Source organism: Microcaecilia unicolor, chromosome 2, assembly GCF_901765095.1.
Source record: "Microcaecilia unicolor chromosome 2, aMicUni1.1, whole genome shotgun sequence".
In the NCBI taxonomy this organism is placed as follows: domain Eukaryota; kingdom Metazoa; phylum Chordata; class Amphibia; order Gymnophiona; family Siphonopidae; genus Microcaecilia; species Microcaecilia unicolor.
In genome coordinates this window covers 482,693,184-482,718,825 of record NC_044032.1, presented here as the reverse complement: position 1 = coordinate 482,718,825, position 25,642 = coordinate 482,693,184, and the positions used below count along the sequence as shown (strand labels likewise).

The window sequence follows — 25,642 nt, the reverse complement described above, 5'->3', positions numbered from 1 at the left end:
CATTCTGATTTTCTTTAACGCTTTCACCTTTATGTGGTGTTCTTGTTTGTATTCCTCCTTTTGTGATCTGTATTTTGTGAATACTGCCTTGATTTTTACAGCTATTTCTTGCTTTTATTTACCTTCCTTAGATATTGATTGGTAGCCCTTTTTCTAGTCCCTTTTAGTTTAGCCCAATGTCTTTCCAATTCCCTTTTTTTCTCCCACCCTGCCAAGCTCCTCCTTTGGGTACTTCCCAATTTTAATGAAGACAGCATATTTGAAATCCATAACTTTGAATTTGGTGTGACTGGACTCCACCTTAGCTTTAGTATCAAACTACACTCTATGTGATCACTATCGCAAAAGTGAGCACCTATCCTGACAAATTTTCTCCATTTAAAAGTGCTACATCTAATATCAACATTCCCTGGTAGGTTCCCATCACCATGTGTCAGAGCAAAGTCCCTTGTAAGGAATCCACAATCTTTCTATTTTTTCAGATTTGCAGATGAGATACTCAAATCCACATCTGGTAGATTTAAGTCACCCAGTAATCATTGGTTCTCCTTTCATTCCCAGCTTTGCAATATCATTGCTCAGATCTCTGTCTAGTTCTTCCATTTGAGTGGAGGTCTGTAGACTACACCTGGGTAGATGAAAGTGCCATCTATTCTTTCCAACAATCTACAAGGCTTTGTTTCCCCATGCCCCCTGCACTGCAGCCATTTTAATGTTTTTGACAGAGGGCTACTCCTCACCCTTTTTTGCCACCTCTATCTCTCCTGAATAGGTTATAGCCAGGTAAGATAATGTCCCATTCATGAGACACCATTGAACCATATCTCTGCAATGGCCATAACATCCATGTTCATTTCAACCATTAGAGCTTCCAGAAGAGGAATTTTATTGCCTATAGGGTAAGTATTTGTGCTTCTGTTCATCAAAGGATGCCAAAATTATAGAACACAACTGAGCTTGCTGGAACCAAAGAAAAGTAAAAACAAACCTACATGTGGCTCCAGAGGAGGGAGGACACATTGATCCAGTCTGGGTTTTGCTTCCACTGAAAGCAAAAGGGGTAGGGCCCAGACTGGCTCGGTCTGTCCTCCTTTTTCTGGAGCCATATGGTAACCCTAAGTACAGGACAGCAAGGGTTCTTGGGGTTGCATGGCCATATACAATATTCTTTACTGAAAATTCTATATTTTAATATTATTTGTAAATTGGTTGCTATACTGTATCTTTGTACCAATAAAATGTACAAAAAAAGTTACAAAGAGGAGGTAATCCACCTAAGTGGATCAACACTAACTCCCACGTAAATATAACAGTGTAAAGAGAGTGAGAAGTGGACCAATGACTCCAGGGAAACGGGATATAAGATTTCAAAGTGAATAAAGTGATACTTTGAAATCTTATATCCCATTTCCCTGGAGTCACTGGTCCACTTCCCACTCTCTTTACACACAAAAAAGTTACACACATATATATCGGGGGGGGGGGGGGGGGGGGGGGTGGTTGGGACAAAGAGCCTGTTGTCAAACATTTACCAGCACACCACTGCACTTAACCCTCCTTTGCCTCAGGTACAAACTTAGATTGTGAGCCCTCCAGGGACAGAGAAATACCCAGTCCAGTGTACCTGAATGTAACTCACCTTGAGCTACTACTGAAAAAAGTGTGAGAAAAATCTAAATTAATAATAAATTATCACCACAGTCTTGCCTGGTTAGGTTGCTGGAGGTGAAGCTGGCAGGACATATGTATAAATTCTAAGGACCATGAGGATGCTAAAATTGTCACTTTCAAACCTAATTGGTAGGAGAATATTTTTAAAAACTGGCACCAGTCATATACTCTTCCAGAGGTGCATAGTACCCAGAAAAGAATAGGCATGTTGAAAAAATAGGTATGAATAAATCTGGGCATTGTTACTTTTGTCACTTGCCATTTGCTGCCTATCATGAAATGGGATAACCAAGTTAGAAAGCAATTGTCAGATCAAAACCTTCATCAAGGGCAGTTCAGCAAGCACCTTACACATGTGTATAAACCCCAAATTAGCCAGCTTGGGGTTTATACTTATGAAGACTAATACATGGCCTGATATTTCTTGCTAGGCTGGGCAAAGGTAGTTAGTCATAAGAACAGAATGGTAGAAAGTGCTTGGTAAACAGGGCCTTAAATTATTCTTTCCACCTATGATGCAAGGTAGGCAGTCAACACTTTCATAAATTAGTTTGGCACATCTGCAGTTATAGCCTATAAGGTTCAGGTGTGCCCTCTATTTTATTCAAATGCAGAAAAATAAAACAGTACAGCACAAGACAGACAAGCAGTGAAAAATACCTTCAATTTTATTTCTGACTTGAATAATTCATCAGCAATGTAAAATAAAGCCCCAGAACAGTTTGGGTGATATCCAAACTATTACCTTGCCCTATAAGGTCTCAATAAAAACAATATGTATTTATTATAAAGTTATCTTTTGAAAATATGTGATAAGAGACAAAAATAACATCAATTAAATTAGCTATGTAAAATTCTACCTTGTTACACAGGGTCTGATTTGCTAAGGATTTTCTCCCCATCTCAATCCATTGGGGGGGGGGGGGGGGAGTTTAGTAAAATCAGCTCCATGCTAACATCTCTTCTCCCTTAATCCTACTACTATAGTTCTATTGCTATTTGTAGCAGTCTTGTAAAAAAGAATGCTGCTGGGATTTAATACAAAAAGGAAAAATAAATTATTTAAAAAGATCTTGCATGGAAAGCAAACTCAAATCTTTAAGATAAATAAATATAAAAAACAGGTGGATAATAATCAGCTGGCGGCGGTCAGCATTTGCTTTAAACCCTGACCATGGCTATTGAAATTATGCCTGGATATTCAATACCGGGCCATGTCCAGTACTGGCATTGATTATCCGTGTATATACAGCTAGCTGGTACTTAACTGGATAGGTGTCAATATTCAGCTGACAAAGATAGGACTGCTATTTAAGCAGCTCCATTTGCTCAGTTAACTTAACTGGATAAGGGATGAATATTGGTACTATAGAGAGCACGCGGGAATAGACTACATTAATGCTAAGCGCCTGTACAGGCTTGTACACCGCCTATTAGACACAAACCCAGTGACATCGGTGAGTGATTCATCTCCAACTGCATTCAAGCTAGCAAATTACTTTGAGAAGATTGAAGATCTAAGAAGGGGGCTAACACAGGACAACCTGAACTTAGAACTACATATGAAAGAACTAAACGTACAGCACATGGGAATCGTCATAGACGGAGCTTGGACATTGTTCACTCCTCTCACGCTTGAAACTGTTGACCAATCTGTGAAAAAATTCTCCATCGCATTCTGTCAGCTAGATGACTGCCTCAACTCCCTAATGAAAGACCCCCCAAGCATTTTTCATAGACCAAATCCGATCACACACAGATTTGGTCTTCAAAAGGATAGAATAGTACTAACACCAATCCCAAAGAATGCCCAAAAGAGCAGAAACAAAGTCTCGAACTACAGACCAGTGGCCTCCATACCCCTTATCACCAAGATCATGGAAGGACTGGTCGCCAGACAGCTCATGGACTACCTCAACAACTTCTCCAAACTCCACGACTCCTGATCAGGATTCAGTACACTGTTAACATGGAAACAGCACTCATAACATTACTGTTCAACTTCAAATGGTAATCAGCAAAGGCAAAGCAAGAAAATCCTACTTCTACAATTTGACATGGTCGATCACCAGATCCTGCTAAGACAACTGGACAAAATCAACATTGGTGGAGACATGTTCCACTGGTTTAAAGGCTTTCTGACATCCAGATGACATCCAGTCAAAAATGGGAAACATACTCTCCCTCCCTCCCCCCCCCCCCCCATGGACAGCAGAACGCGGGTTCCGCAAGGGTCACCAATTTCACCAATACTGTTCAACATAATGATGCTCCCACTCACACACACTGGCAAGAAATGGTTTCAACCCATTCATATACTAAGATGATGAGTAGATATACATCCCTTTGACACAGACTTGACAGAAATCACAACCTCGATAACCCAAGGTGTGAACTCCTAGAATCCTGGGCCACCACTTTCAAGCTAAAGCTCAACAGAGAGAAAAGACAATTCCCAGTACTCACATCCACTTACAGCAAGGAAACCTTCTCCAGCATCACACTAGATGGGATCACCTACCTGATAGCAGACAACCTGAAAGTCCTACTGAACAGCAATCTGACCTTTCAAATGCAGGCAATGGATGTTGTAACAAAAATGTTCAACATAATGTGGAAGTTAAGGCAAATTAGAGGCTACTTTCCAAGAGATGTCTTCTTTACGCCAGAGCAAACACTAAACCTGGCACACACAAACTAATGCAATGGAGCCTATGCCAGATGCAAGGACCATGTCCTAAAAAAATTACAAACGGCGCTAAACACCAGCACACAGCTGAGTAACGGAAAGTCCCATTTTGCTAAAGCCAGCCCACAACTACAAACATTACACTGGCTCCCCATCAAGGCAAAAATTAGCTTTAAGCTTTGTATTAGCATACAAAATCATTTTCGGCCTAGTTCCTGGCTATATGGCAAACCTAATAAGCCTGCCTCTATACAACCTCAGCATGGAAGCAAGGAACTCCCTCACTCTTCACTTCCCCATCTGCCAGAGTCTGCGATACAAGTCAGCTTACTCGTCTGGCTTCACATTATCTATGCACCAAGAGCTGGAACGCACTCCCAAAGACCTTAAGGAGCATGGATATTTATCTGAACTTTCAAAAACAACTCAAAGCTTTCTTCTTGAAAACGTTATTCTACGAAGACGCAAAGTAAGATACCAAATAAAATGTGTAACAGAATTTTTTTCACTCATTAACTTGCACTCTACCACTAGCCTGTTCTCAAACTTCCTGTCACAATATGTAGCTAATCTAATACTGTAAGCCACACTGAAACAATGTAAATTGGAAAATATAGGTTATAAATGCCTAATACCAGTACTTATCCGGTTCAGTGCCAACTCTGTCCATGGACTGCCCACACAATAGCCAGTTTCAGCTTTAGCAGTTAGAGGGGATATTACCCACATAGTGCTGCCGAATATTCTCTCAGGGCCTGGTCAGTGTGAGTTAACTAACAGCCTCTCTTAACTGGTTAACTCACTTTGAATATCAACACCTAGGTCTCTTGGACATATTAAAACTGCCACAATCTATTCTCACAGCTATTGGGTTATGAGAAATAGGAACTGGGATTTGGAGGAAAGGATAGTTCTGAGACTATCATAGTTATCTCCAACAAAAGGAAGCAAATTTGCCTGAGTGGCAAAGAAGATAAATAAATTTAGATAGGTTACTGATAATGTTAACTAGGCAAATGAGAGTCTAGCATCCTAAAGATGTGAAAAACATCTCTGCCAAGGTATTTGTTCACATGAAGCACACCCCCAACATTTTTAGCTCATGGCCAACAGATTCAGCCCATTTGAGGAAGATCTAGTTAACTTCTGTTCCAGGGACCACTTTGGAGATCAGAAAGATCCCACCTCAGTTCATCAGCTGAAGACTTCTAAAGTTAAGTGGCAATTTGAATCATTCCATTAGACAAACTTCAATTTCACAATTAAAAGCCTACCATCATGAGAGAGAGGCTCTCATTTCAACCTACCTGCTAACAGACACAGGGCTCAGGGACATATCAGCATTTAGTTTGATTTTATAAATCTATATCTACATAACTGTATATATAAAATGAGGTAAGAAAACAGAGGTGATAGGAAGTACATTCTCATTCTGTCTTATGTACAGATGTGCTCTATAAGTGAAAAGCTTAGAACAGGTCTTCAGAAGAAGACCAGAGTAACTAGTTTTTTGGGTTTTTTTTTTAGATCTAGTAATACAGTTGTCACAACCACAGTCAACATCTATTTTTTTATTCTCGGACTTCTAGCTCACTCTCAGAAGATACTAGTGTTTAAAGTTTCTGAAAGCTATTCTAACTTAGGGTCTCTTTTACTAAAGTGTGTCAAGCAGTTAACACACAAATTAGCACACACGGTTACTACACCAGAGTGGTAACTATTAGTATGCAGTTTGCACGTGAATTAACACTCACGGTCATGCCATGGTGCATTAATTCATATGTTAACTGCATGCTGTTAGGGGATGGGAAGTTCGGCCGCGGATTCAGTTTCAGTCAGCTCTACCCTCCTAGGCCTATCTTACAATCCCTGGTGGTTTAGGGGTGTATTTGGGGTAGGAGTGATCCCCAGTTACTCCAGCCCATTCTGGCTTTGCTCTCAAAATGGCTGCAACTGGGGCATCACTCCTTCCCCGACTATACCACAAGGGATTGTAAAGTACTCCTGGGGGGGTGGGGGGAGACTACTCTGATTTCTTTATCATTGTACTACGATTGCAAGTACTGCGGTTATGATCTTGCACAGTATTTTATATGATAAACAGAGTGTTCCAAATAAATGCTGATACAAACATTTTAGAAGGAATTTAAGTCTTTAAATTTGGGATGATAAGCGCTCTAGGAATTAGCCTCTCTTGTGGAGTTATGATATCAGTTGTCACTCCGAGTGTGGCATAAATAGAAAGTGCAAGCACATCAGAACCGTTATTCTGAGCTTAAATATGAGCTTTTCAAGTGAAAACAATGTTTGAAATGCTTATATTTAATGGCGCAGAAGAATGGTGCTGAAGCGTGCTTGCACTTCCGATCTTGCCTGGTATGCTTTCGGTTTCACAGCACACATATCATTTGAATACCATTTCATTCAGGCACTGGAGAGCTAGGTTTCTGTTCTGTTCTTGCACTATGGGGTCTGCATTGTTGGCTCTGGCATCAGACCTTCAGCATCAGCACCTTTGCTCTCTCTCACCCACTACAGATGCAAGTTAATTATGTAGCCTTTATCTCTCCTTTTCCACAACAGTCCTGCATTTTTCAAAATTTTTAGTTTTGTATCCCTCTTCCTCCCCCATGCATTTTCCTTATATGCAGCTATGTCCTCAACTTCACTTCATGCATCTGATAAATCAGACTCTGGTCCTCGAAAGTTCATGCCTCAAAAAACTGGTTAGACTATAAGGTACCACTTGCCTTTGACATTTGGGAGATGACATTTTCCTTTGTTTTCTTTCCTGAACAAGAAAAAGTGAAGAGTAACTTACTTGAGGATTTTACCAGCAGTTGGCTGGTCCTGTCCCCAGTAGTACAGATCTATTCCAAATGGCATGACAGGAGCTATCGCCCGGTCTTCTTCACGTTTTTTTTGCTTATTAATAGATTCTGTTGATGTATCTGGCTCAGGACTTCCAGGCACACTGCAGACAGATTATAAAAAATCAATACAGAACAATCACAACAACTGCTCTTGCAGTTTCATTAACCTTTTGCATCAACATACACAAACTTTGAACTACACTATAACTTCATGGATATAAACGGGAGACAGAACAAAATGAAGTGCTGAGTAGTTCATGTTGCAGATAATACAATAAAATGAGGTTATTATTCCAGAAGTACAACCTAGTGGCCAACAAGAGGAGAAGGCCTCAGACCGGGGTGTTACTCCAGTTTTCAAGCTGCATTCCATATACAAAAGTTCCACAACAGGACTCTTAGTCATGAGCAAACATCTTAAGTGAACAATGAGGCACTGTAATAAATGTGAGAAAAGGACTCCAATACCATTAACTGTGCTTCCAAGGTCCTAAGCAGCGAAGGTACACACAAGCTTCGGACTCATGAAACAAACCCACAAAGAAAATTGCTTGGCTAGAATGAGACAGGTGTGATGTCCAAGGACTATAATGTAAATGAAAAAGGGCTTTTTTTAAGTGGTGAGTTTTGGTAATTCTGAATGAGGTTGCTGGGTAGAATGCTGAGCACACCATTTATAGAGGTGATTTGAAAAATTTGGTTGTATGCTGTGGGCAATATACAGTAAACCCTAATGATCTTATAGCACGATATTAAGGGAGGAGGTATCCTTCAGAGAGAGAAATTTGTGCTGAAACCGGCCACAGTGAAATTAATGAATTAAAATGAATTTGCAGTCTGAAAATTGTTTTCATGAAGTAAGAAAAGCACTAGGCAGAACTATGAGGCAGATTCTATATATCATGCCTAGAAAATCCACACAGAAAACATTTCCACCTAAGCGTATTCTATAAGAGACACTTATATTTAGGCCTGGTAAATGGAATGATATTCTAGCACCTAAAACTACGTGCCTCCATTTACACCAAAGAAAATGTGGCGTAAATCCCAGTGCATAGGCCCATATTCTAAAACAATGCACATAAATTTTAGAACACCCATTTCACCACCCATAACCACGCCCCTTTTTTCCTGTGCACAATAAAATTTAGGTGCAGTGCGCTACAGAATATGTGTAGGGAGTAGTGTGCCAATTTTTGCTCATTATTGCTTGTTAAGTGCTGTTAACAACGCTGATTGGTTTATTAAGCCAATTAACTTATGCGCATTGTTACATAATACGCTTGGAGTTCAGCGCAGAACGCTAGGCACTCTATACATAATCTGGGGGTATATGTATTTTAAAAAAATAATTATACTATTGTCTTTCAGGATCCAGTAGTTAAAATTAATAAATCTTATGGGAAGTATGGATTTACATGGAAAGATACCAAAAGCAAGCTGTTAAGACAAACCATTTTTTCCCAATATGAAATAATGAAAACTGTCTGGTTGAATTATTTATTAGGATATCACCAAATATATTGCCAAAAAAAAAAAAAAGGTGGCAGCCTGGGTCTGCTTGGTGATTAAGTGACAGTACTCCACTCTGTCCATGCCTAGGGTCCTGAGTTTCATATCCAGGACACGTCTTTTACTTCCTGGGCCAACCAGGAATGGGGATACTGCAGAGGCAGCACTCAGTCTTTGTGGGGAGGAATCCCAGTCTTTGCATACCACCACCTAGTGAGATCACACTTAAAACCAATGATTGTGGGTTTGAGAAGGTAGTGTATAATTATACTACAGCAAGATGCCCACCGGAAGGGTGGAAGGCCAGATTTTAGGACTCAGGCTGTAAAAATACCAGCTAGGTTTAAAAATCTATGACTGGCTGAGCAAGGACTTGCTTTTCCTGTAAGTTAATATGTGTCCCCGCTTGGGATCCATCCACTGGAATAGTGGTGGGTCAATTTACATACCTTAAACAGCCTAAACTGCTAAAAAGTACTGAAGTGATTTAATATTTGAGAATCTGCAAAAAGCAGGTCTGAACAATGAGTCCTGATACAAACTTGGTACAACTTTTAAATCAAATACAGCACCTGTAATGAAAGATCAGATGAATAAAATGGAGCTTATTAGTTTTGGTATACAATGATACAGAGGTAATACAGAGTTCATGAGATGGTATGAAAGGTATGAAAAGTATGAAAAAGTATTGCAGCCGGAAGATGTGAAACTGTTATCTCAACGCTTCCCAAAACATGTTGATAATTAGCAGTAGCTGAGAACGGAAGGAGGTGGGCACATCCGACAGCAGATCGCATGGGAAAGTATGATCTCAGAAAGTGAGAAAGATTAGGAGCAAGGTTTCTCACCATTCACTTCTATGGAGAGGATAGAGTATAAAAGAAGGGAGATTTTGGCTTGGTTTGAGAGTCCTCTCCAAAGCTTCTGTCAGACGGCGAAGCCCTGTGCGGATGAAACCAGAATCTGATGTCTGTATTTGTATCAACTTGAAGACTTGTCTTTGGGTAAGAAATAAAATGTACTTATCTATCTAAACCTATCTCTGTCTTTATTTTTATTGATTCTATCTTCTCTTTACCTAACATTTAGTCTACAAGGTAGATCATATACAAGTGACACTCAGTCTTTGCAGAAACTTAGACAGATGTTTAATAAGATTTATGTGGGAACATAAATGGCCCAGAATATACCTAGACCCAGAAAAACAGAAAGCTGTAGTTATGGGAATTAGTTTTCAATTACGGCTCCTAATGCCACCCCAGAACAGACCCCCTTATGATTGGGTGACAATGGAGGTTAGAGAAACTATACAGAACCTGATATATGAACTAAGTACCTTTAGTCCCCCGTGTGACGGAGTCAGAAAGAGGTCTATAAGGGGGGGGATTTAAAACAGTAGCCCTGGTGCACAGCCCCCAGCCAAAGGCAGCTGCTAGATAGTTCAAGTTGAAGATTATACAACAAGGCAATTCTTCCAGACGTGGAACCTAGTGGCTAACAAGGCCTCAGACTCAAAAAGACCGAACCAGGTGAGCTGGGAAGGAAACAAGGCTTATGATTCCAGATCCTAATTATGGTTCTGACTGAGGTACCACCATTACACAGGGTGGAAGGGTTAAGATCAATAGGTTTGAAGGTATTTATATACACTGATATTATTACATTGGGCTTTCCTCAGAGGACAGATATTCCCCAATTTACCCAGCAGATGAATCAGGGCTTGTAAACTATTTGAGACTGGCTGCTAAAGAATAAATTTCTATTGAATGTTTAACAAAATGATATACTACACGTAGGCCAGATTTGGCCCTCTAACCTTCAATACTGGAACATTACATATTGTGGAAGAATTAACATTTTAAGGGTTTGTCTTCAGAATGCCTTTCTAATGGAGATGAAAGTTGTTACAGTTATAAGGCCAATGCACAAAATCAGTGCAAAAATTATATCCCTTGCTAGATCAAAGTTCCTTTAGAACGGTGATCTAGGCCTTAGGTAAAATCCCTTATCTGGACTGCTAAAATCATTTGTGCGTTTGCCTTCCAGGAGGGCTAATACACCGGCTACAAGAAGCTCAGAATGCAGTGGCTCATTAATTTTTGGATTTCCCAACTGGACAGCAACATCATCTTTGCTATGGGTACTCTACTGGCTGCTAATAATGGCTTCAATTTTATTTAAGATCAAGATCTTGACACTGGCATTTCAAGCATTGCATGAGAACAGCTCATGGTATTTACAGGAAAAGATGGACTAGTATATACCTGCTAGAGTGTTGTGCTCCAGTCAAGGAAGCTTGATGGGCATTCCTCTTGTTAAATTTATGAGACAGATTTAGAGAAAGGATATTTGCAGTAATGGTGGTCCCGATGTTGAGAAGAACTTTCCAGAGGAAAATGGACACGAGACAGACTGTTTTAGCTTCCATAAGAAAGTAAAAAGATGGTTAATTTAAGAAGGGTGGGTGGTGGAGAAAAAGTCCAAAGCTTCAAGCATTTACAGATGATGTAGTCGGATGTGTTAGAATGTATGTTTGATATATTTGTGAGATAAGACTGTTTTAATGTAAACGTCTTTACATTTTGGGGCCGCAATTAGCACGCAGCTACCAAACAAATGCATTAAGGGGTTGTATGGTAGTTTGCCTGATACTGTGTATTACAGCATTTTTCTGAATTTTTCCTCGAGGTAGCGCATTATATTTAGCACATGCTAACTGGTAATGCAGAGTTAACACAGGAGCACTTAGTGCCTCCTAAACAGGGAGCTGTAACTGGTCCCACATTAAAATCCTTCAGGTACCACAATCTAATGGTTACATTAATGCATGACCTGAAAAAAAACAAAAAAAAAACACCCCCCCCCCCCCCCAAAATGAAACAAAACACACCCCAAGAGGTGCTACATTAAATCTGGGCTTAGCATATGGTAAAATCCTGCATTATAATGCATTAAGCCCAGATTTTAGTGCACTTTAGTAAAAGGGCTCCTTAGATTTGTTATTTTTAAAAATATATTGTACTTTCTGTTAATGATTATAAACCATGCTGGATGATGTCTGTTGGGCCGGGAACGGGATATGTAAATATTTTAAATATGTATTTCCAAAGATGGTTATTTGAAATTTGGCTATTTCTGACGTGACTCACCCAAAAACAAGTCGTTACTAAGCAGACTGTCTCTTTCTAAAGAGGCTCAAAATGGTAAAAGGTGCAGTAAAGGCATGTTTAGCAGTCAACTAATTCTTTTACTGGGGGAGTAGCCTAATGGTTAGTGCAGTGGACCTTGTACCCTGATAACCTGGGTTTGATTCCCACTGCAGCTCCTTGGGACCTTGAGCAAGTCACTTAATCCTCCATTGCCCCAGGTACAAAAAACTTAGACTGTGAGCCCCCTAGGGACAGAGAAAAGTACTTGTATATAATGTGTACATTGCTGCTTAGTCTAGCAGCACTATAGAAATGATTAATAGTAATAGTAGTATTTCACAGTAGGCTGTGCTAGTACAGCTTGATCTTTCTTACTTAGGGCTTCTTTTACAAAGCCACGCTACTGATTCCCATGCAGCAAAAGAGAGGAAGCCCACAGGAATTGAATGAGTTTCCTCTCATTTGCCGAACCGGGAATCGGTAGAATGGTTTTGTAAAAGAGGCTCTTACTGAGCCATGTGTGTCACACAGCACCTTTACCATTTTGAGCCTCTTTAGAAAGAGGCAGTCAGCTTAGTAGGCACTTGTTTTTGAGTCGGTCATATCAGAAATGACTAAATTTCAAATAACCATATCAGGGGCATTAACTATGGAACATAGTTCAGGGGGCCCAACAAAGTAAAATGCCTAACAGGATCTTCAGCTACCAGGAGTACCAGGCAAATTTTGTCTATAATCAGAGAAGAGAAGAAAAGAAGAAACTAAGGAATCTGACTCTGGGCAAGTCACTTAACCCTCCATTGCCCCAGGTACAAATAAGTACCTGTATACAATATGTAAGCCGCATTGAGCCTGCCATGAGTGGGAAAGCGCGGGGTACAAATGTAACAAAGAAAATGTTGTTATTCACCTGTAAACAAATGACCTAGTCAATAATACCCCACTTGTAGTGCAGACAGCTTTTCAGGAGCTGGGGGAGGGGTTAAAACCTTTGGTACAAACAGTAGCTTCTTCTGAAGTACTACCTACTTTTGGAAAGGGAGAGAAGAGTTTACGAAATACCGAGAATTTCAATAGATGGCTCAAAGCCTGATGTCATCAAGGTGGTTTTAGGTACATAGGAGGATGGGCAATACATGGAAAAAAAAAAAAAAACTGCATTGCAAGGATGGGCTGCACCTCACTGTGGAAGGAAAAAGAAGCCTTTGTGAGAAATTAAGACTATGTTTTTAGGCGTTTAAACTAGAAGGCAGGAGTGGCCTATAGAAGCAAGTCACTTCCATTGGTCATCCCCAGCAAAAGACAAGATGTGACAGAAGTAAAGAAAGCAATGTAAACAATGTTAACAAATCACTTCTTACCAACACAGTAGGCAGCGGGACTAAACAAAAAACTAAACAGAAGATGAGACTGCCACTGAAATGTAGCTGGAAATCAATAACCACAAAAGCTTGCACTCTAAGCAACATGAGCTGCAAGCCCTGATCTTAGAGGCAGACTTAGAAATTGTTGCTATCACAAGATATGGTTCAGTGATTCCCATGAATGGGAAGCAAACACACCAGGCTACAATATATTTAAGAAGGATAGAGATGGTCGAAAAGGTGGAATAGCTCTATATGTGAGAAACAATATCAGAGCGACTGACATGCAGGAGGCCTGGGGAAAGGATGAAGTGATATGGATCACATTAAAAGGATAAGATGGAACCTCTGTCCACATGGATGTTGTGTACATACCTCCGATACAATCAGAGGACCTAGATAAAGATCTGGTTAAAGATATCCAAAAGTTGGGAAAGAAAGGTGAGGTGCTGTTGCTGATTTCAAACTGCCGGATGCGGAGTGCAAAGTTCCATCTGCGGAATCACAAAAAAGTAGATAGATTGTGGATGTCTTTCAAAGTGCTCTGCTCAGACAAATGGCGACGGAAGGAGCGATGCTGGATCTGGTACTCACAAATGGGGAAAGTGTGTCTAATGTCCGAGTGGGTGACCACCTGGGCAGTAGTGATCAACAAACGGTTTGATTTGATATAACAGCTAAAGTGAAGGGCAGCCTCTTGAATCTCAAAGTCCTGGATTTCAAACATGCTGACTTTAGTAATGTAGGGAAATACCTGAAGCAAGAGCTGATGGGCTAAGAGGACATATGACAAGTGGAAAGGCAGTGGTCCAGGCTGAAAGTAGCTATAAATATGACTGCAGACCTTTATGTGAGGAGAGTAAATAACAGCAAGAAAAAAAAGAAAACCCGATATGGTTTTCCAAGCAAGTGCCTAAGAAAATAAAGGCAAGAGTTGGCGTTCATGAAATATAGAAAAGCTCAAGACGAGGAACAGAGAGAGGAATACTAGATGAAATTGAAAGAAGGCAAGAGAAAAATATGTCTGGCAAAAGCGCAAGTGAAAGAACAAAATTCTAGAAATGTAAGGAGGAGAGACAAAAATGGAATTGTGATACTGAAAGATGTTGTGAACCGCTATATGGACAATGATGAGGAAAAAGCATACATGATACACAAATACTTCTGTTCCATGTTCACGGAAGAAAATCCTGGAGAAGGACCACAATTGGCAGGCAAGGTACACATGAAAATGGATTGGGCACAGCACCGTTCACGGAAGAAAGTGTTTATGAACAACATTTTCAACAACTTGAAAATCTGAAGGTGGACAAATCCATGGGACCGGACGAGATCCATCCCAGGATATTGAGGGAGCTCAGAGAGGTTCTGGTGGGTCCTCAAAGATTTGCTTAATAAATCCTTAGAGACAGGAGAGGTTCCATGGAATTGGAGAAGAGCTGATGTGGTCTCTCTTCACAAAAGTGGTGGCAGAAGAAGCTGGAAACTACAGGCCAGTGTAACCAGCAGAAGAAAGCGGATGTTGATGCCCCTATACAAGTCACTAGTGAGGCCCCACCTGGAGTACTGTGTTCAGTTTTGGAGGCTGTATCTTGCTAAAGATGTAAAAAGACTTGAAGCGGTCCAGAGGAAGACAACAAAAATGATATGGGGCTTGTGCCAAAAGACATATGAGAAGAGACTAGAAGACCTGAATATGTATACCCTAGAGGAGAGGAGGGACAGGGGATATAGGATACAGACTTTAAATACTTACATAAGAGTAGCCATACTGGGTCAGACCAATGGTCCATCTAGCCCAGTATCCTGTTTTCCCAAACAGTGGCCAAGCCAGGTCACAAGTACATGGCAGAAACTGAAATCGTGGCAACACTTCATACTACAAATCCCAGGGCAAGCAGCTGCTTCCCATGTCTGTCTCAATAGCAGCCTATGGACTTTTCCTCCACAAATTTGTCCAAACCTTTTTTAAACCCAGATATGCTAACCGCTGTTCCCACCTCCTCTGGCAAACTGTTCCAGAACTTAACTATTCGTTGAGTGAAAAAATATTTACTCCTATTTATTTGAAAAGTATTTCCATGTAACTTCCTCGGATGTCCCCTAGTCCTTGTAAATTGATTTTTTTTACTCGATCCAAAAGTACTTCTACTCGTTCTACACCACTCTGGATTTTGTTGACCTCAGTCATAACTCCCCTCATCTGTCTCTTCTCCAAGCTGAAAAGCCCTAACCTCTTGAGAGTTTCCTCATACGAGAGGAGTTCCATCCCCTTTATCATTTTAGTTGCTCTTCTTTGAACCTTTTCTAATTCCTCTATATTTTTTTTGAGATACGGTGACCGGATTTTAATATAGAAACAAATATTTTCCAGAGAAGGGAAAACGGTAAAACCTAGGGGACATGAATTTGAGGTTGCGGGATGATAGACTTAGGAGTAATGTCAGGAAATTCTTTTCATGGAGAGGCTACTGATGCCTGGAATGTCCTCCTAAGGGAGGTGATGGAGAAAAAAAAACTGGCAGAATTCAAAAAGGCATGGGATGAACCCAGAAGATCTCTAATTAGAAAATGAATGGTAGAAAAACATAAATGGTTGCATATGTGTTTACATGTCAAGTGGTGCTTAGATGGAGACTCTGGCTGTAAAAATTAAGGCTGATGTTGGGCAGGCTTGTATGGTCTGGATCCAGCATATGGCAATCCGGTTTAGGATGGGCTGGAGAGGGCTTGGATGGAAACTCTAGTAATTTGGAACATGAGGATGGTGCCGGGCAGACTTTTACAGACTGTCTCACAAATGACAAGACAGATTCGGATAGGCTGGAGTGGGCTTTAACGGCAACTCTAATAGTTGGAACATAAGAATAGAGTCAGGCGGACTACTATGGTCTACGTCTCAGAAACACCAAAGAAAGACCATGATCAAGTATATCATGTTCATTGTTAATTTAATCATGAATTGATGTGACTGTTGGGCAGGCAGGGTGGACTGTTCAGGTCTTTATCTGTCATCACTTAGTATGTTACTATGTTACAACAAATCACTGAAGCTGTTTGATACCAAGAAACTGTTTTACTAAAGCATGGTAAAGTTTTGTGCTTACAACATGGTGTCCATATTATCACACGATCAGTGTAAAGCATGTATAGTAGTTGATGGGAGCATTCTTAGCTTCTTCCCATAGTTACTGAACAGAAAAAAAATACCTTTACTGCACAGTAAGGGCCAGCTTCTACAAACGGCACCGAGCTCTGGGCACTGGAAAAGATCGACGCTAAGTGCGATTCTGTAAAGGGCATATGGTCTTTACAGAATAGCACTTAATGCCAATTTCTGTGTCCAACTCTGAGTGCCAGACTTACTCCTACTGAAACACAGTGTAATTCTCAGAGGCCAAGTTGGGCACAGAGACTCCTCATTCCATAACACTGTGCTGATTTTCTCGGAACACCCCTGACCTGCCCATGCCCCTCCCGTGGCCATGTCCCCTCTTCTGCGTTGCTCGCTATAGGATTTGGGCGCCCAGGGTTATGGAATAGTTTGCAGGCAGATCCACACACAAATCCAGACTATTGCCAATTAACCTCGATGATTGTTAACATCGATTAATTGATGTTAACTGGCTAATTACACAATTTATTTGCATGCGCATCTTCGAACAAATCTCAGCACCAAAATTTGGGTGCCATATATAGAAACCACTGTGAGCAGACTGATAATAGGTAATTTTATGCATTGAAAATTGTAAATGGTAAAATATTTAGAGGGGTTGGGTTTAACACATTTACCCTTTATTTGCAGGGGACCTCCTTAAGAAAGGTATTGCGAAACATATGCCGTGTCGGAGCACTGTACCCCTATGGCCGACTAGCATCAAATTTCATTTTGACATGAGTACCGTATTTTTTGGACTATAAGACGCACTTTTTCCCCCCCAAATTTGGGAGGAAAATGGGGGGGTGCGTCTTATAGTCCGAAGGTAGATTTGGCTGGCTGGCTGGCAGGCCGCCCACCCTCCGAGTTCAGGATCGCCGTCGGGGTTACCTCCTTCCCCCCCCCCCCCCCCCCCCCCGGCCCTGTCACCACTTCTCCCTACTCACGCGATCTTCCCTGGTGGTCTAGTGACGTCGGGGCAGGAAACAGCCCCCTCTTTCCTGCCCAGCTCGCTGCTCTCCATCCTCCTGTATGCAGCCTGACGGTCTCGGCGAGATTCAAAATGGCCGCCGAGACTTCAATTCTCGGCGGCCATTTTGAATCTCGCCGAGACCGTCAGGCAGCAATGCATACAGGAGGATGGAGAGCAGCGCACTGGGCAGGAAAGAGGGGGCTCTTTCCTGCCCTGACGTCACTAGACCACCAGGGAAGATCGCGTGAGTAGGGAGAAGTGGTGACAGGGCCAGGGTGGGGGGGGGGAGGAGGTAACCCTGACGGCGATCCCGAACTCGGAGGGAGGGATTCGGACAAGACGCACCGGAGCACCTAGGTTTTAGAGGAGGGAAAAAGGAAAAAAAAATTTTTCCTATTTCCCTCCTCTAAAACCTAGGTGCGTCTTATGGTCCGGTGCGTCTTATAGTCCGAAAAATACGGTACTTGTTAAAATTTACTCTATTATTTACAGAATAAGCAATGCACAAGTTATCAATTAGCAATAGATTTGGGTGGAGGCGGTAGACCAATGACGATATGGGTGCAAGGGCACTTCTGAGGTTCGCTGTCTTGCACAAAGAGTTGTTCTGACATTATTTAGGAGGCTGGGTTCACTGATACGCAGAAAACTGGGCGACTATCAGAACAAGGTTTGGATATATATAAGCCAGGCATAAGTGCACTAACACTGCAGATACAACTCACCATCATGCACTAACTTCAAGATACAATCTACACCCATTTCCCACCTCATAACAGGGTATGCTGGTAACATGTGAATCAGTACAAGTCGTTATGCCAACATAGTAATGGTTACCATAGCTGTGCACTAACAGTTTCCAATTATTTAATTTGTATGGTAACTGCACACCACACATTAGTAAAAGATCCTCATGGTAACTGCACACCACACATTAGTAAAAGATCCTCATGGTAACTGCACACCACACATTAGTAAAAGATCCTCAAAGACTCTTCAATAAGCACAGAATGGGAAAACATACTTTTTTTTTTTTTTTTTAGAAAGGCTCATAGTCCTTTTGATCCTCTGATGCAGAAATTCAAAAGCTGAGTATCACTTGGTTATCCTTTTAGAAGTTTACAGCTATTGTTTCTGAATTCAAAAAGATCTTTTAAAAAAAATCTCTGTACCTGCTATTGATGGGAGGTAACTTTGGCAACTTATCTCTGATTAATTTCCATGTTGCAGCGGCACAGGTTGGATCTAACTCTTCATCATTTGTTTTTGGCCGTTTTGGGGGATTAGGACCAGCAGGCTTTACAATCCCCTGTGTTTTTGCTGCTTGTGGAGGTGCTAGAGACTCCAGCCCTATAAATGTAAAGAACATGAAAAAAATAAACATTCGGATATCAAAACTCCTAGCATCTAGAATCATGTTTCTCAAACTGATTCTAGAGTACCCCCTAGCCAGTCTGGTTTTCAGGATATCCACAATGAATATGCATGAGAGAGATCTGTACACAACAGAGGTATGCAAATCTCATATATATTCATTATGAATATCCTGAAAACCAGACTGACAAGCGGATATTCCAGGATTGGCTTGAGAAACACTGATCTTGAACATTTAGCAAAGTCATTAGCAAGCTATTAAAGTGAATGAAATCACAAAGTGCAGTCAAAAACAGTTTCACTTTCTCTTGACTTGAGTGTCCAAGTTTCCAAGTTCATTTATGATTTACTACCTCACCCTATGAGGACCTTCAGGGCAGCTTACAATCTAATACAAAAACCAAAACGTCTAGAAAAAGCTAAAATGACAAGACAAGAGAAGGGGGAGGGGGTAGAAATACAATTTCAATATGATAGCAGGAGGGATAGAACAAAAGTGAGGGGGATGATAGTCCAATCTGGACTACAAGCCTGAGATAAAGGTGGAGCTACAAGCGGTAAGCGTCAGTAAAAAGATACGTTTTCAGTTCTGCTTTAAACTTGGATAACGAAGTCTGTAGTCTCAGTGAGTTTGGGAGAGCATTCCATAGCTGAGGTTCCTGAACGGAAAAAGTGTCAGGTGTGTTTAGGAACTAATATGCTTTAATTGGCCGCTGTCGTGGACAGGATGCTGGGCTCGATGGACCCTTGGTCTTTTCCCAGTATGGCATTACTTAATTGGGAACTATAAGCTGATTTTGCTAAGCAGATCTAAGGGTTCTGTCCAGACTGTATGGAATTAAGTAACAGGACAGATAAGATGTTTCCGAGCAAAATTCTGCAGAATGTAATCAGTGAATAATCCAAAATCCTAAAAACCCCAGGACTGAAATATTTTCTAAGTTTTCTCACTATAATGAAACAACATTTAATAATTGATTGTACATCACAATGCATAGTCAATAGATTATCAACCCCCAAGATTTTGGAATGAAGGTTCAAAGAAAATTTATTCCCATCTAAAGATATGATCTCAGTATGTCATAAATCTGTTTTTGGACCAAGCCATAGAAACGTGGCTTTATTCTTGTTATGTTTGAATCTATGAAAGGTGATTGGCTCAGGCACTGACAGGAAGGATGACACTGAATTATCAAAAAAAAATGCCAACACTCTGACAGCTTTCTGCACTGGCTCCGGCCTCCCTTCCCACCCCATCCCCAAGGTAAAACATAAAACACCTGGTGGTCTAGTGGAACCCTCAATCTGAATCCCTCCCTACCCACCCACATCAGCACAAAACTCCCGGGGGTCTAATGGGCCCCCTTCCTCCCTCCACCTCAATCTTCCTGCCCACAGCTCTCAAAGAAATCTCCCTGGTGTCTAATGGTACTCCCCTTAACCTCTTTTATAAGACCCCCCCCCCCCGCCCCCAAGTACCTCAAGGCAGAAGTGATGTTCCTGCCTCTGTCATCTTCAAAATGGTGGCATCCTGGGATGCACCAGGTAGAACCAGTCTATCATATAAGGAAATTTCTCCCTTATATATGGTAAACCTGACTTGGCACAATTTTATTTTTATTTTAATGTGGTCTGTGGTAGGGGTTTCCATGCGAGTACCCACCCATACTAAAACCCTTTCTGCATTGCTATCCTGCAGTAAAACTGCATTAAACCCATGGTAACCATGCAAGAAGTTTATTGCATAAGTCCCTCTGTGTTTTATTTCTTTTACTCTTTTGGTTGTTGTACTTTCCATGATATTCATGCCCTCTGGTGTTGCTTCCAGAGCTATGATGGGCTGCCTTGAAACCCACACCAAAAAGGCTGGTATGTTCTGGCCAGAAGGCATGTGTATCATGCACTGGAGGGTGTCCATGGCCTGCAATGTCACTTCCAGGGCTTCCACTAATGTTGCCAACTGGATTCAGATTCACACAACAGAGTTGATCCATTCCTGGATTTAACCTACTGCATGCAGGGATATGCTGTCTTGCTTTTCTCGGGGAATGTAATGGGGAAATCAGAACTACAAGTCCCTGCATGCAATGCAGTAAATCCAGGACTGGATCAGCACTGTTGGGCAAATCTGGATCTTATTGGCCAATGTTGCCTCTATGAGCAAACCTTGAAAAGAACAATTGAAAGGCATACTTATCCTAATCCTAGATGGCCCAATACTGGTCTTTATCTGCCATCATCTACTATTTTACTATGACTTCCAAGGATGCCCAGACAGGAAACACAGAAGCAATCCCTCATAGACTTACTGGGTGGGGAAAATGAATATTAGGGCATTTGACCCATCTCTAGGATCACACCAGATCACCTGGCCCATTCGGTACATTACCTACCAATTATCAGACCAATACAAAGCTACTCTTTGCCTCCAACCTTACAACTTCAGTGTTAAAAAGTTTATTTCACCTTCAAGGGGCGGAGGTGACGTAAAATTTAGGTAAAAGTTTTTTTTTAAAACTGTCCTAAAGATTACTATACTTTGCTGCACCTGAGTTAATTAGCATCCATTTCCACGCTTACTCTGCTAAGATTAGAATTATTTTATTCCTCATTTTAAAGCAGATTTTTGTATGCTAAATCCCTTACTACACTGAAAGTTAAATTAGCACACCAAAAATCTGCAACAAACCTGAAGTAAACCACTGATCAAAATGTAGCACTGTCATTGCCTCCTTAATAAAAAGATTGCTATTTTAGTTGTCTACAGTTTTCACTTGAACATATGAATGTAATATGAGTCATTTTCCATAGGTAAAAGTGGCTTGTCTATGTCTTCCCCAGCAATAATATTTTCTTTGCTATTCTATCCATACCAAATTTTCACAGAACACATCAGAGGTAGGGGGTATAATGGAATCATGAAGATGGAATGTTTTTCCCCCCAGATCCACACGTATGTATGGACTGTACTGCTGTGGACATGCACATCCTGGAAATTAGGTCCCTTTAACTCATACATCACCAGAATATATTTCGCATAAATAAAATACATACATATAGAGCCTACATCTGTGTGTATACAAAATTTGTTGACATTTTATCTACAGTAAAAGCAGACTGGAACAGAATCTAAAATGTTGATTTCTGAAAAGCAATGTATAGTAAGAAAAATGATATAGAAAAGAACATGTAATTTTTTAATTTGATTTCAGATACTTTTCTAAATATTACAGCAGCACATTACATTACATGGCATTTGTTGTTCAAAATGACCAAATGGCACCTATTTGCCTGAAGCAATAAAGCAGACAGTGCTGAAGAGATAAATCGATAGGAGGAAAGAGAGAGGCTGGGGTTTCAGCTGAAAGTTAGGCTGCTGAATGCTGACATTATTGATTTTAGCCAGTTCAGCTGGCCTTGTAATTAAAATGTAAATTTGAGAAAGAGATTATGTCCTGACAGAAATGGTGGGATTAAGAGAAAGATAAAAACTCCTCAGTGAAAATTCTGAGAAAGAAATGGAAAGGAGATGGAGCATAGGTTTTTCACAGCTGCTGGACTTTAGTTTAAAATCTAAATACTTTAGCATCATCTACTTGTATGTTTAATTGAAAAAAAATATCGAGAATATCAGCTGCCATTTTCTTTACATTTGAAAATCTTGACTCTCAGCAGAAACACAAATTAAGATGGTGCTAAAAAATGCCACTATTTTTAAGGTAAAGAAATTTAATGGGAAGTGTTAGGTTATTGTTACTGGCTACATATTGCTCAATAACTTACAAACTCAGAAATAATGACACAGATCTGTAATTAAAAGTCTGTGAAAGATGGGAGGTAAAACAGTGTATCAAGTCAGCTCACAACTGTGTAGTAAATATGAAAAGTATAGGTAACAATATTCAAGGGAAACTTAGGATTTATGGGCGAACATTGATCTTATATTCTGATCACAGCAAACAAAATAATTCAAGTTGAAATTTAGTATGTAGTTGCCAGGTACAACTTCTCCACATGGGTAAGGTTGTATACAATAGAAAAAGAAAAAAAATCATCATCATGAATTTTGATATACCTCAAAGACAAATCCCAAAATCTTACAGAATCCACTCCAAGTTAAAACATAGTGCATACAGTTCAAACTTCTCTTACTGACCTTTAAATGCATCAATTCTGCAGCCCCCCCCCCCCCCCCCCCCCCCCATTACCTCTCCACTCTCATGTCTCCCTACATTCCTTCCTGTGAACTCCGCTCACTGGACAAATCTCTCTTGTCGTCCCCCTTCTCCTCCACTGCCCACTCCAGGCTTTGTTCCTTTTCCCTCGCGGCACCTTATGCCTGGAATAGACTTCCTGAGCCTGTATGTCTAGCTCCATCTCTACCGGTCTTGAAATCTATGATGAAAACCCACCTTTTCACCACTGCTTTTGGCTCCTAGCCACTTCTCAATTGCCCTCCCCTTGTTCCTTCTCACCCAGTACTTCCCTCGCCCTTAATTGTCTTGTCTGTATTTTTTTAGATTGTAAGCTCTTTTGAGCAGGGACTGTCTCTCTCTGTGTCAGATGTTCAGCGCTGCGTGCGTCTGGTAGCGCTTTACAAATGCTAATATTAATAGTTCGCATTAACCAGCAAATCATCTTTCTTTCTTTTAGCTTCATTCAATTATGAAAGTCTGCCTGTACATAATGTGAGGGATTTTCTCCTCATAGAAGCAAGCCCCATCACGGTGGGTTGTTTACTGCAATAGCCAGGTCAGCCTATCGTGTCCCAAAATAAGAGGGCTAATGGCTCCACCACCCATTGTCTTCTATAGGCACATTACTAAAATACAGCTGTAGCCCTGCACTTAATTGCCTCAGATACTGACTGGCAGGAAGGGGAACCATCTTGTAGAAGACCTACCACTGTGAGAGGCTGTTTGCTGCTCAAGCTTGGTTGGTACCACTCATTTCTCAATGTGCAGGATAACTGGTCCCACCCATCAATGTTACCTAGTGATTATTTAAATCTCTCTGCAACTACTTTGGTGGCTCCCTATTGGATAAGGCTGCTGTGATAATGGTGTTGTGGGGAAATAGACCTAATATTACTGAAGTGTTGTTGTATTTTAGTTTACTGAGCATTTGGTTTACGTATTATTGGGTTTTATGAAACATTTTTTGCTGTTTGGCTTGATGAGACATTTTTTGCTGTTAAGAAATGTTTTTTTGTTTGTTTGTTTTTAATACGTATTTTTGTTATTCTTACAATTTGCAACAGTTCACAACATTGTTAGAGACTCGTGTGATTTTGTATCTATTGCTTTAGAGAGGGGAACTGTGCACATACACCAATTCAGAGGGAGTTTGTATGGTATTTGACTGCATTTAAATTTAACAGAAAACAAAACTGAAAAAGCTTAAGTAATTGCTTAATTACCCTATATGAAGCCATGCATAAATAGCATACAAAACAACTTTGCTCCCTTTGGTAATATTTTTTGCTAGCAGTAAATAGCATATTTTTTTTTTGAGTTACTTACAGTACATGATCTAGATTTACTTCGACCGGGCAAACTTGTTTTTATGAGTCCCTCACCAGGTTATTTATTAATGCACTAATGTAGATTAGCTAATTTGGGGGGGGTGGGGGGGAAGGAGAGTATACTGAATATAAAAGGGGCAATTCTATAACTAAGAAAGTCTACTTTCCTTTATAGAACGTTAGCCTAACAGCAAAAATATACACCTCTAAGTTAGATACGAACACCTATATCACCATCACCCTCAGAACTGGCGAGTGTGCACTTAAGTGCCAGAGATACACGAGTAATATAGTATTCTATAAGTTACACACAAATGTGAGACTTGCTTAGACTCAGCTTGTCTGTACATCCACCTATAAAATGAACTCTGTGTAAAATATGTGCATATTTATAGAATAGCGCTTAGGTGTGATTTTAGTATTTGAATGCATATGTACACACACACATGCATATATAACATTATTCTAATGAATTACGCATGCAATTAGCGCTTAACATTTAGCGCGTACTTTATAGAATTCCACAGAAAATGTTTATTTTCGATTACTACCATTTTCACCCACTGAGAGAGCTGAATATTTATTGATGGGATTAGCAAATACTGTTAATATTACTATAGTAGTACTGGATAGGGCACTGACTGTTCAAGCCTCCTTACTGATGACATTAATGAATAAAAGCCTCAAGCTCTGACAGTCAAATTTTATGTTTCTAGGCAAATTTAATCTTCATTTTGACTCTAGCAGTAGCCTAGAGTTTAGAGTACCAGACTGTGAGCCAAGAAAGCCAAGTTTCAAATATGATGCTCCTTGTGATTTTGAGAGAGTCACGTCACCCCCTGTTGAATCAAATCCAAATTCTAAACCCTCTGGGGATGGGAAAATACCTACTGTACCTGAATCTAACTTACCTTGAGCTCTCAATGGAAAAGCTTGAGCTAAAGCCAAAATGAAAAAAAAAATCACAACGAAACAAACAAAAAAAAAACACATTTAACACAGTCATTGATGCTACTTTTGCAAATGAGATTTCCTCCCTTACGTACTGAGCTGGCCAAGCATTAGGTGGAATATTTCTCCCACAGAACAGGATGAAATGCTAACAGACATATTAGATGCATCTCCAGTTCCAAGGACAGATCATTTCACGATTAGATATTGATTGCAGTTAATTTTGTGATAGATTCACGTTGTAGTTAAATTTAATTCTGTTCTAAGAAATCTATTAATTCTGATAATTTTTTGGCTAACCTTTGTGATCTTAAATCTGTACCTGATCACTTAACTGTGGATGAGATGGTCTATACACTTGGAAAATGAGAAATGACGAAATGACCAGGGTATTAGATGTTACTG

General features: G+C 40.4%; 1 protein-coding gene across 1 annotated transcript in view; it reads right to left on the bottom strand.

The window, feature by feature from the left end:
• Positions 1-25,642, bottom strand: part of UVSSA (UV stimulated scaffold protein A) — a 261,433-nt gene that overhangs the window by 80,431 nt on the left and 155,360 nt on the right. Inside the window, 2 exon segments of the mRNA XM_030191086.1 lie at positions 7,182-7,334; positions 18,561-18,738. Coding sequence (XP_030046946.1) covers positions 7,182-7,334; positions 18,561-18,738 — 331 coding nt within the window.